Genomic DNA, 12,408 nt, shown 5'->3' with positions numbered 1-12,408 from the left:
CTGTTGCCACTGGCGGTGGCAGAAGTTTTCATTGCCGCTCCACTGAAAGCAGTGAAGCTCTCAGTTTGTTGTTGACCATCTACAGTCATAATGTAAACACCACATTTGATTGCATTGTAAGCATAGCTAGTAATCCACTAAAATACAAGGCTGAGGTGGCAACCCTACTTTGCACACTGTGACAACAATGCGTTTTTGGAGTGTCGTGAAGTATATGGTATCCGGTCTTTAACAGAGATTTGTTCAAAGCAGTCAACAGTAAGCAAACAAGAAAATATTGTGTGTCTGCCGACAGGCAAGCCATTTTTTGCTTTACTACTCCTACACATTACATAAGAACAGTGGACTGTGGTTGGTCATTTTGCTTGTCAGTTAAATTGCCCTTTCTCTCAAAGAAGGGATTTGCTGGTATCATTAGACAACAGAAGCCACCACATCCTCTGATGATAGTCAGAAGTCTGGCTTGTGAGACCAAAGCTATCACAGAAACAGCCCTCCTATTCTGAGCTGCCCCCTAGAAGTGGTTACAATGTGGACTTTTCTATGGCCAGGTGGGAGAATGGACCCGGCCTGGTGAGGAATAACATGCTTTTCATTTTCACACCAGACGCAGATGATGACTGATGCTTTGTTGCAGGGTGTGAACTTGAGTGTCTCTGAAAATAACACCAGCCAGTTACATTGCCTGTCAGTGCCCATGACAGAAGAATAAAAGCAAAGGTAGGAGCCAAATAAGAGGTGCCAGCACGGGGAGAGTGGGAACACGAGAAAATGCAATTACTAGCGGAGGCTTCAGAGAGGTTCGGCACTGTCTTAAAAGGCATGTTAGAACGGCCAACCCCCCAAACCTGCATGAGCTAAACCAATCGCCCAAACTTTGAGATGTGAGCATACAGCCAAGACAAAGACATTCTAACACATTGTTAATAGCATCTCCTACCAAACTGAGCCATTTACAAAGACTTCATTAGTGCTATGAAACAGTTTTTTTAAACTAATCTATATCTGCCGTATCTGTAGCTGTATTACGGACAATCATTTCCCTGTACTTAAGAACAGAAACTCACACTTAAAATAGAAGCTGAAGGGCGTCTATATGACTCCGCCAGAGTATTCCTTTAAGTTGTATCTAATGCTACATTGCCCTGCAGTGTTAATATAGACGTATGAATGTCTCCATCAGCACTGCAGCATTGCTCTTGGGGGCTGAGGAGAAGCAGGGCTCTAACTTGGAGTGTATGGTTGAGCGGTTAGAACGAAGAGGTGATTAATACAGCCCAGGGTCAACGAGACAGAGACGGAAAGCTCAGGCCAGTCGAACAGGGATCTAAAGAGGAAATCAATTTTTAATTTGCCTGTCAGGAAAGTAAAGCTGAAACTTCAATGGTATAGACATGACATAAATAACGGACATGCTCGGGAGCGAGTGAATAGCACTCGGAAACGAGGGAAAGGGGAAAAAGGACAGATAAAGGAAGAGGCGAGTGAGGACAAATGGGAGGTGAAATACTAAGCTTATCAGTGTAAGCTTGTTGAGCATTATCCTTCATGTCCCAGAGTTCAGACACTTTCCAAATCATGGCCTTTCACCCCCTCATATGATCCCTCCACCTGCTTGTTCATTAATGAGGTCTAGGCTAGTTGGCTAAGTTTCAGGGCGAAAGAGGTTTAAGCAGAAAAGGGCCTGCTGGTTTAAGCAGAAAACTGCTTAAACCAGGTTGGAGACATGAAGCGAGATTTAGCCAGGCATTTAGCACATCATCACATTATTCCTATCATTTAGGTTGTGGAATGCTAGTTGACATATCCACGGTGCACCCACAAATACGTTCGTTGGTAGCTACTGTTGAGCACTTGGATAAGCTTCATGGAGTGATTACAAAAATCCCATTTAATGAGAAACTGTAGTGCAAAGCAAGTTTTTTTTGTCAAATATCTACATTTAGAGTGCATTCATTTCAAATGATTATCATGTGTAATGTGTCTGATTTGGCCGTGTGTAATATAGGATGGATTGGGGGAGGTTTTTTGTTCTATGTAATCAAAATAACATCACTATAGCAGCAAGTCTTCAAATTCTTTCACAGTCATTTTCAACCGGACTTGTTTCAATTAGCTACAACATAATCCAGCTTGCTACAGTAACATTTTAAAGGGGAATTCTAATGATTTATCTGAAATGATAATTTCATTCAAACTTTGACATGAAATGCTCTGATCTAGAAAAACTTGTAAAGAATTGCTCACAGCTGTGGGGATAAGAACCAGACATCCAAAGTGTTTAATGCCTCTACTACAATATCAACCAATAAGGGTCCAAATAAAAAAATCTCAACCAATCTGTAGCCAGCTATGTTTATGCTTCATTGTAACAGTTTGCTAAGACCCAAGCTGGCCATTGTTTATTCAAAATATGCCAAAAACTGTCATGCAATATAGACACTTGTAGTAGACCTTGAAATCTTGCATGAATACTTGAACTATTCAAAAATAGTTTTAAATAAAAACATTTTTAAAAAGGATAAATTAGCTACAGATAACTGTTAAATCCCTTTAAATGTCCCAAGGAGGCAAGTTTTTTAAAACTGTATATTTGCATGAAATAGCAATCTGTCATCTTTTCTTTTTGTGGTGTAACCACTATCCCATAGATATTTGTTGGGGGAGGTGCGTCAGTTCACACATACATAGTAGTGGATGCTGGGGATTGTAGTGCAGCTCATGGTGAAATGGGCTAATATTAATAGACAATTACGATAATTTCAAAGCCTGGTAAGGACTGTGCTTCAGACCTCACTCGTGTTTCACACAGGGGCTCTAAAAGTTCCCTCAGAATGTTTTTACATGAAATGGTTATGCATATGCGGCCTGATGCCTGATATACTGTTTTAAAATAGTTTTTAAAAGGTTTTGGCCTAAATATGTTTTGAATACATGAATGGCAGAGAGGTACATATAGATCACTAAAAGGCAAAATAACACTAACATTAGACTTCATAACCCTTGGTTCCTATCACCACCACTGTAATAAACCCTGAATGGGTAAGTTTCTCTGCAAGGCACCGTCACATCAAATCATTTTCTTTTTGTATCAACAAAAATCTGTGAAATTCTTCTTTTCCTGGAAATACCACACATGTGAGGACCACTGCACACTACGCACACCACTGTATTGTTACTGACAACAACTAATTTGCGAGCTACAGTTTCTTCTTCTTATTTTTTTTTTCACAACAATCTGTAAAACGTGTTCAACCTTGCAACAGTTGCAAAGAATAAACACTTTTGTGGGCGGAGCATGGACAGGCATGCAGGCTTGCTTACTGATTTGGAGCCAGTACTCACATCTTTGAGGCAGCCCATGAAGTTGTTACTGACTGGGGAGCCGGGCAGGTCAGCAGTGTTTGGACTGCCACCCACATAGAAGAAATCATCTGAACCCAGCATGGTGTAGTCCTCTTGAGTGTAGCCTGTGGTGGTCAGCAAACCGTCCACAGATATTGTGACCTAAGTGTGCGTCAAAAGACGGGGAGGAGAGATGAAGAGAGAGAGAGAGAGAGCAAGAAAGAAGAAGAGACAAAAAAGTCTTCCGATTAAGTAACAACCAGATCTGCTTATTGCCTCCATAAAAAAGAAAACAAATTCAACTCATAACTCTCTTTTCCTGCGTCCCTCTTGTTTTGTTTCATGTGCGTTCTCTGATAAAGTGCAACCCATTTTTATGTCTGCTGTTGCTGCTTTTTTTTTGCATGAAAGTAGGCTCTTGCGTGTATGCTAGTTAGCTTCTACAAGTTAGAGTGCAAGAGAAGAAAGAGGCAAGTGGAGAAGGGCGTAAAGACCATTACATGTTGAGTGAGTTAGCAAGTGATGTAAAGGTGACTATATTAGTATAAAGGGGGAACCAGACACAAAAATGGTTGTTAGTACAACAGAAGTCGTATCTTTGTGTTAGCGCTGCTCAATTCAGACAAATTTAACAGTTTTAGCTGCAGAAAGTCTGGCAGGAATTTCTGGTCATGATAGGCTTCAGTGAGGTCAATATAAAAGCCATGCATGATGGGTAAGACACTGTGGACGGCAGTTTCAGGACAGCTGGGAATAATATATTTGGTAGCACATTCAGTACTGAGAGTGGTTTAATGAAGGAACCGGGAAAACAACATTTCTTCACAAATGTAAATGGGCTAAAACATCTCTGTATGAGTGCCAGAAGTAGAGTATAAACACATCTGTTCCACTCCTTTTTCATAAATACCACTCTCATTTGCTCAGAAGATCTGTAAATGTAGCATATTGTAAAGGCAGACAGGCATCCAAAATCTTCAGGATTGCAGGCTGTTTGTCTCCAGCTGAGCCAAATCATTGTGCTAATTACTCCAATGTACTGGATGTTCGCACAGTATTGAGTCCAAAGATATTAATATCCAGACGCAATTATACACTTTCAGCAAACAACATATCGCTGACCCAAGAGAAACTGATATTAAACAAATGACAAGACTGATGGAATTCATCATTGAGTAGGTCCTGAAACTGAAGCCCGTAATGTGTCCTGAAAAGAGAGAGACTCCAGGCAGAAAGGGAGGAGGAGGACTCAAAAGGACTGAAAAAAAGCAGAAGTGCACAGCAACTCAAACCAAATAAGCGACAGTGATTGAACTGGACACCTCAATCATGCAGTAAAAAAAGGTTACAAAAAGGTGCAAAAAAAGAATTTCTAAGCACGCGTTAAGCCATACCTGGCAGACCAGGCCTAACAGACATTTGGAGCACAGATCGTATCAAGTGTAGCGTGCAACAAGATGCTACAAAGAAATAGTGATGCAGGGGTCAGATTTTTGTGGCTCTTACTTATCTACACCCTATCCCAATGCTTCAAAATGAGAAAAATAACAACTCTACATAGAACTATATGACAATTTTTTTATTAATACAGATGTATTTAATCATTTAATTTTTATTTAATACAGCATTTAACTGCCTGACTTCAGCTGAAATGACCTGAGCCACAGTTGGGAGTCAACCCCCACACCATTAATAAACACATAAAATCAATAAACCCACAAAGCAAGCAATTAATAAAGCCAACAAGATAAAACACTGAGTTATGCGCTAAGCCAAAGAACAATAGAGAACAATAAGAGAGGGAGGATTTTCCTTTGGGGGGTTGACTTTGTGGGTGGGAATGAGCAAATGATTGCTTCGAGCTAGTACGCTGATGCCTTCTATTCTTAGTTCGTGCAAACAAAACAAATATATTGAGATTATGTCTTTCACTTATCAGAAACCACTAACAAAGCAGGTGAATCAAATGAAGAGCTAATTTTCAGAGCAAAAGAGCTTCTCTCATCTGTCGGTGCTAAAAAGGGTTCTTTTCATTAATGCTGTAAAAGAATGACTTTTGGTTGCTTAAAAAACCTTTCAATGGAAGAACCCTTTAAGCATTTTTAGAAATTTAAATAATACAAAGGTTCTATACCAGTTAAATGTTTTACCTAAAACCTGATATCCAAGCCAAGAACCATTTAGGAACCTTTTATCTCTTAAAGTGAAAAATAAGTGGAGAATTTAGGCGCGTTACACATATCTGAAGTGGCTGCTTCTGTTCTCCCTATCACAACCATTATAATTTGCCTTGCATTGTCTTATAATTTGCCTCCTCCTCCTGATACATCATGATAATCTCAATTAGTTCCATCGAACCATGTAATATTAGAGATATAAAGCTCTTTGTTCATGCTTTTTATATTTAAATACTGTGAACAGTAGAGGGTTTTACATAAATGGTATCAAGTGTATGCTCGTCATTATGCTTCCTTCAAACATTTTGACACACGCTCATCAAGCTGAATCCTGCAAACCATGAAATATAACAAACATGTTGGTTTTATTCTGAACTCTAATAGGAGCGCTGGTGCCTGGGCTTGCTCTCATGCAGTGAAGCGCTCACTCGCTATCCGTTCGCAAGATGAAAGCCTCCCCCACTCTTTTGTCTCTCTTCTTGTTCCTGATTAATTTGACAGATATGAATACAATGCATGAAAACACTGCATATTAGCAAGGGATTTTCCTAGCACAAATTAGAATAATTAAATGCTACATCATACAGTTTATTCACATTTTGCATCCAAAAAACTGTATGAAATTGTTGCAGCATTCAATAACGGCCAAACAAAAAATAAGAGCACACACAGCAGGAGAAAACGAACAATTGCAAATGACAGGGTTTAGGTTCTGTATTTGCAAAAAAAGAATAGCTGGACACTGTGAGAGAATCCTGAGCTTTGCATTCTGACGGGCGACAGGTTGGTGCACACATCAGAACTGAAATTTTATAGAGACATTTTTAGGAATAACAAGGTGGAGATGTCTACAAAACACACAATGACATGTTGTGCATTTTTTCAAGTCTGTTGTTTTCCTAAAAATACTTTAAGGAGTACGTGGTATATATTAAATTATCATACAACAGATCCTTTATGTGAATACATGTTAAGTGCATGAAATTAAAATTCATTTTAGCTCTTTATGCCACCCAATGTCTAAACATGTCCAGTGGTGCGACCGTTTAACCATTAAAATGTAGTCAAATAAAATTGTAAGTAAAAAAGCTTGGCATGAATTTATATTTGAAGCCTTCAAAATCACTTCAAAATAGGGCACTTTTATTCTGCCATGCTTTAAAGAAAGACTGGGCAAGGTATTACATCATTTAGAAAGCCTTCAAGCCTTCAAGCATGGTGCAATGCCAAGGTCAGAAATCCATTCCCAAATACTGAAAAAAGTCATTTTGAGTCATGGTTGAGTGGCAAAGTCCACCAAGTCATGTAGTAAAGAAGTCCTATCAAATTAATTATTTGACTTGTAAGAGATCTTCACAACTGCGCAAATAGAGGTAGTGCAACAAATCTTATACCATTTAGATTTAACAGTGAAAACACATTTTATATACAGCTGCTTTTATGTGGAATAAACTTGAGAGGAGCTTTACATATGTTTTAAAGAAAAGGCGGTTAAATGTGAAATTGTGAATCAGTCATTTATAGCAATTTTCACTCACTGTTCTTGCCTATTCAGCCTGGTATCATATCATATCAACAGAAACAAGCCTATGGCCTTCATTGTGTATAATTTTTAAAAAGCTTGTAAGGGTATGAATGCAGTCTTTTATGTATGTAATGTGATTAAATAAATCTAAATAAAATATCTAAATGATTAAATAAATAAATAATTAGATGATTAAATTAATCTACCAATCTATCTAGCCCAAAAAAATCAATAAAATGCATTATGTTTATTTATTTTAAAAAAGCATAAACTTTCAAAAACAAAGGTTTTAGAAGGGTCCAAGTACAAAACTACTTCATCATTAGTTGTAAATAACTCTGAAATCTGTTTTTAATTGATGTGATGTTGCACCACTTTTTGGGTGGTAAAACAGATCATCCTGCTTAAAAACTAATTCAACCACATATACGAAATACACACTGAACAGATATAAAAATGCACATCATGTCTGTTTAAAAAATAATCATTTGTCGTTTTGAAAGCTATATTTGTCAGTGACTTACCTGAGCATTTTTAGTCTGGTTGTCTAACAACATCTAACAATGACTTCTATTTTTGACAGAGTACAGTTTTTATAGTGTTTTATAACATGTGGTTAGATATTGTTTAAACATTTTCCAGTCTCTCAAATTTCAGTCAGATGATGAGTGGCTGAAAATGGAATGGATTAAAATAAACATTTGAAGGACTAATGGTTTGTGGTTAAATGTAAAGAGGATGATGGGAATCATGAATGATATTGAAAAATCATAACAGTTGTGAATGCCAGAAAATGAAATTTTGCACGGCACCTTCAAACTGATGCCAATTTTGTCATGTCTTTTTGTTGTTTCTGCACAGTAAAAGCAAAAAGAGATAAAAAAAGGAAAGGGCCAAACCAAACTAGACAATTAGAATGTGATATCTACCATATAATGCAGTTTGTTTACCGTAGGGAGTCCAACCCCTGCGTGCTTCAAAAAAGAAAAAAACAAGGGAGGGAGAGCAAAATTAAATACCATAAACTTTACTAAAAAGACAAAAAAATTCAAAACCTCTTCCTCACTATTAAAACAAACTCGTATTCATCAGCCATAAAATTTCACTAACAGATGATTCCTCTGCCCTCCGGTAGATCATAGTCAGTGTTTACAGATTCGACCAATATGCTTAGTTCCTTGTTTTCCCCCCAAGTGGACAATGTTAACGGCAAACAGATGATTCACATTCCATGAAAGGGTTAATGTTAGTACTTAAGGGAGATTAGCAGAAGATAAACAATGACAAATCCAAGAATTGGAGGCTTTTGTGTTAGTAAGAAAAAGAGAAAGAAAGAAGAGAGAAAGAGAGAGTTAAATTAATCTTTCACACAGAAATGGTCAGAGGAAAGGCTGGGGGGGTTGACAGAGGAGAGGGAGAAGCAGGCAAGAGCAGCACCAGCGTTAAGGCGTCTCGGAGAAATGTCAGCAACAATAGCAAATTCTGAAGCTGCTTCTGGTAAATGAGTAAAAAATAACAAACAATGATAACACCATAGTCATTGAAATGTCAGCTTGACGCCGTTCAGGTCAGAGCAGTGTTGCGGCGTGTGAGCTTGCAGCTGAATAAAGCGAAATGTTACTCCGTTTTGTAAATACCATCGAGCCATTATCAGATGCACAATATACTCTAGCTCTGTAAGCGACTCCAGTTAAAGGTTACAACAATCAGATGTGAGGCTAATCAGCACAGGCGCGCTCCACTCGTGGCTGTGCACCATCATGTAGTCATTGACTAGTAATGATCAGATTAAAAACATTCAATCAAGCTAACAGTGCTGGGGAAATTAGCGTGGAGGCTGGCCTCCATCAAAAACCGGTTTTATCAAGGCAGCAATTGAGTGGTCCTCCCCCCCCTTTTTTTTTTCTAGGTTAGGTTAAATGAATAAGAGCGTGTACCCTCCCTCTCTGCTAGATGGAAGGCTGCCTGAATGCAAATGACTATGTTTGCAAGCATAATTGGAGCATATTTACAGGATTATTCTTCAGCAATCACAGAGACAAAACAGAGAGGCACAGGCTGAACATGGATGAAGGCACTTAACTGAATACAAAAACACCCTTCCTTAGCACAGATTCAAATAAACACACACAGGCGCAAACATGCACTCATACATACACACACACACGCACACACACACACACTAAACACGCTGGGTTGACAGAGCCCTGTCAATGCTGCTCAAGTTTACGATTGAGAGAATGCAATCCTCCTGGGTGCCGCCACCACAAACATTTACACTGGCTAAATATACAGGTGAGATGAAGTCTTCAACACTGCTTCACAGTGTCAGTCCATAAATGAAGCAATCTTCTCACTTTTGCACAACCAGCATTAGCTATTACCTCCTTTAGCCTCTAAGGGGTTGTGCTATTAGGTGGACGACGTCCAAAACAACAGCCTGTAGTCTAGCTACGCTGTAGCACCTGTGAGGCCATCTGATTCCAATTAAATCAAGGCCTCACGCAGTCCATCTCTATCACACACAATGCAGCGCACCGGCCCTGAAGATCCGGCAGGCTTTTGGAGCCATGTGAGCAGCGTACACACGTGCATATTTGCTTACACTGCCTGTGCAACAACAGTTAAAAAAAGCAAAGACCGCCGTGTAGAACAACTGTTATCACATGAAGGCAATTTGGACATGGATGCTGACGAGTGTTGGCAAAAAGGCTGTGTGCAGCTGTGTACAAACTCCATGCAGGTCTGCACAGTTCATTGTTCATACAGTGGTTATCAACTCTTCTCCCAGAGATCTGCTTTCCTGCAGGTTTTACCTTTAAGCCAAATCTCACAAAAATAATAATTGGCACCTAATCATAACCACCAGCTGTTTGCATTCAGGTACTAGTAAAGCTATAACATGAACAATGCATATGTCCGCTGGGAATGACCAATGCAAGCTGGGTCTACTGTGTTCATGTGGTATCAGATATTGTACTGGCTGGTGATACATACTCACTTGCGGTTTGTGGTTTTGCTTAAGTGCATGCTTGACCTACAGTGCTGTTCAAAAAGTCAGAGACCAAGCTTTATTTATTTAGTTACTCATTTTTCAGCGTCAGGAAAAAGGCAGATAAAAAGTGCACAGAGTCCTCCACAACTAATTATAAAATTACATTATAATATGTTCAATTTTTTAGAAGACTTGCTTTCAGGTTTTTAAGACAGTGTTAAGTCTTAGAAGTTAGTTGCATTTTCTGCTTCTCATAATCCCAAAGACATTCAGTGATGCTGAGGTCTGGACTCTGGGATGGCCAGGTCATTGTTATGGTTTTATGTAGCTTCTTGACAGCTACACATCCTTTTAGACGCACGGAATTAAGTTGTCTTCTCACAGTGGAAGGATGGACAGAAACAGCTGTGGTGTGCTGTTAGAAGTCCCAATTTCTTTATATCTTTCAGCCACAGCATTAAACCACCTCCTTGTTCCTACAATCAATTTTACCTGTGCTTGAATGGTCAAACTCAGCACTGTAATGACACTGACGTGGCAATGGAGTGTGTGTTGTGCTGGTACAAGTGAACCAGAAAGAGCAGTGCTGCTGGAGTTTATAAACACTGTGTCCACTCACTTTCCACTCTAGTAGATACACCTACCTTGTTGGTCTGCCTTGTAGATGTACAAGTCAGAGATGATAGGTCATCTGTTGCTGCACAGTTGGTGTTGGTTATCTTCTGGTCCTTCATAAGTGGTCAAAATATGCTGTTCATCGGACGTTGCTGGCTGCATATTTTTGGTTGGTGAACTATTCACAGTCCAACAGTGACACTGAAGTGTTTAAAAACTCCAGTAGCACTGCTGTCCCTGATCCACTTGTACCAGTGCAACACATACTAACTAATAAATGTAGAAACAAGGAGACGTTTTAATGTTACAGCTGATTGGTGTGCGTCTGTGAGCTCTACAAGATTGTATTTTGAGGTACTCACAAGCACCACCAGTGTGCTTTTAGTTTGTCCTTTGGCAAAGTCAACATCAATATGCATTTAATAGCAGTCTCTTACCTTAAAGTCCCTTGCGATGCAGGCTAGGAACAATTCTAGTGGTTGGGGTTATTTACAGCTGTCTGATCAGCACAACAAGAAAAAGTTACTAAGACTGTGCTTGCTTTTAAACATAGGACCCCTTTGGGACTGCTGCCCCACAGGTCCTCACTGTTTTGATGTCACCAAGTAAGATCACAGGGCTTGGGTGCCACTTGGGACAGGCCCTTTGACAGCTGATGAAGTGCAGCTTCTGTGTGCTAAAGCTGGAAATTCATGAATTTATAAGGACCATCCATGAACGCACTACAACACACCTAATCATCACCACTACAACATCAGCTAATCAAGAAAGATTTCTGAAAGCAGCCATTAACTGAATCTGAATCAGATGTAGTGGACTGGGGTTAAAGCTAAACTCTGCAGGGTAGCAGATCTCCAGAATCAGGGTTGGTGACCAATAATATACAATAACCAATCTGCATGATAATACATGAAAAAACAATATTGTGAAGATATGCTCAAGCTGTAAGATGAAAACTAAAACTGTCCGAAGGAGGCAGCTTAAAAGCCCCGGCTGAACACTACCTGCCGCAGGTTGCGGGAGACGCGCACGGCGTGCCAGGCGTTGTCGTTGAACTTGCCGTCAGATGGCTCTACCAGGGCCTCAAAGGCACCAGAGCCCAAGTTGATGACGAGACACACAGCGCCACTCTTCAGAGACAGGTTGACGTAGTCAGCTGACTTCCCGGTGTGCAGCAGCAGGCCATTGCGCTGCAGCGTGCGGAAGGACAGCGTGATCTCATCCGTGCTGCTCTGGATTGGCGTCTGTGAGAGATCGTAGCTGAAGAACTCGTTGCCCTTGAACGTGGCCACAGACTCCCCTCGTCCTTGACAAAGAGAGAGACACAGATAGACATATAGATAGAATAGCTCCAACATCATCCATCTACAGACTCAGTAATGAATTATTATTAACTTGTTTAGTAAAACTGATAAAAATACGACCTTAAATACAACCAAATTATAGCCACCAATGCATGTTTGGTGTCCAAAATGTGTTTTGCACTGGAACAATGAAACTAATAAAGCTAACAAATAATGGATCCTCACACCCACCAGTTAGCAATATGCAGACTGCAAGTATATGCCTGAATCATCGCACGTTCACTTCAAACCACATCAAGTTGATAAGAAATCTCAAATACACTTTTTGTGGTTCCTAATAATGTCTGCTATCTACAAAATGGGCAAAAGTACAGACACCATCATTCCATTGTGGAGGCAGCTGCTTAACCACATGCTTAAAAACATGGTTCTTCAAGAGTTCTTTAG

General features: G+C 39.7%; 1 protein-coding gene across 22 annotated transcripts in view; it reads right to left on the bottom strand.

The window, feature by feature from the left end:
- nrxn2a (neurexin 2a) overlaps window positions 1-12,408 on the bottom strand; it is a 402,488-nt gene that overhangs the window by 255,627 nt on the left and 134,453 nt on the right. For 12 of the 22 annotated variants that reach the window (XM_037545872.1, XM_017698739.2, XM_037545881.1 and 9 more), the window contains 3 exons: window positions 11,662-11,963; window positions 7,977-8,021; window positions 3,346-3,507 (listed from right to left, as the gene is read on the bottom strand). In XM_037545872.1, the coding sequence (XP_037401769.1) occupies window positions 3,346-3,507; window positions 7,977-8,021; window positions 11,662-11,963 (509 nt within the window). The remainder of the gene's footprint in view (window positions 1-3,345; window positions 3,508-7,976; window positions 8,022-11,661; window positions 11,964-12,408) is intronic. The other 10 variants (XM_017698740.2, XM_037545874.1, XM_017698731.2 and 7 more) reach the window with 2 other exon arrangements.

Source organism: Pygocentrus nattereri, chromosome 16, assembly GCF_015220715.1.
Source record: "Pygocentrus nattereri isolate fPygNat1 chromosome 16, fPygNat1.pri, whole genome shotgun sequence".
In the NCBI taxonomy this organism is placed as follows: Eukaryota; Metazoa; Chordata; class Actinopteri; order Characiformes; family Serrasalmidae; genus Pygocentrus; species Pygocentrus nattereri.
Note: the sequence above shows the minus strand (reverse complement) of the source record. Positions and strands in the feature narration are given on the sequence as shown.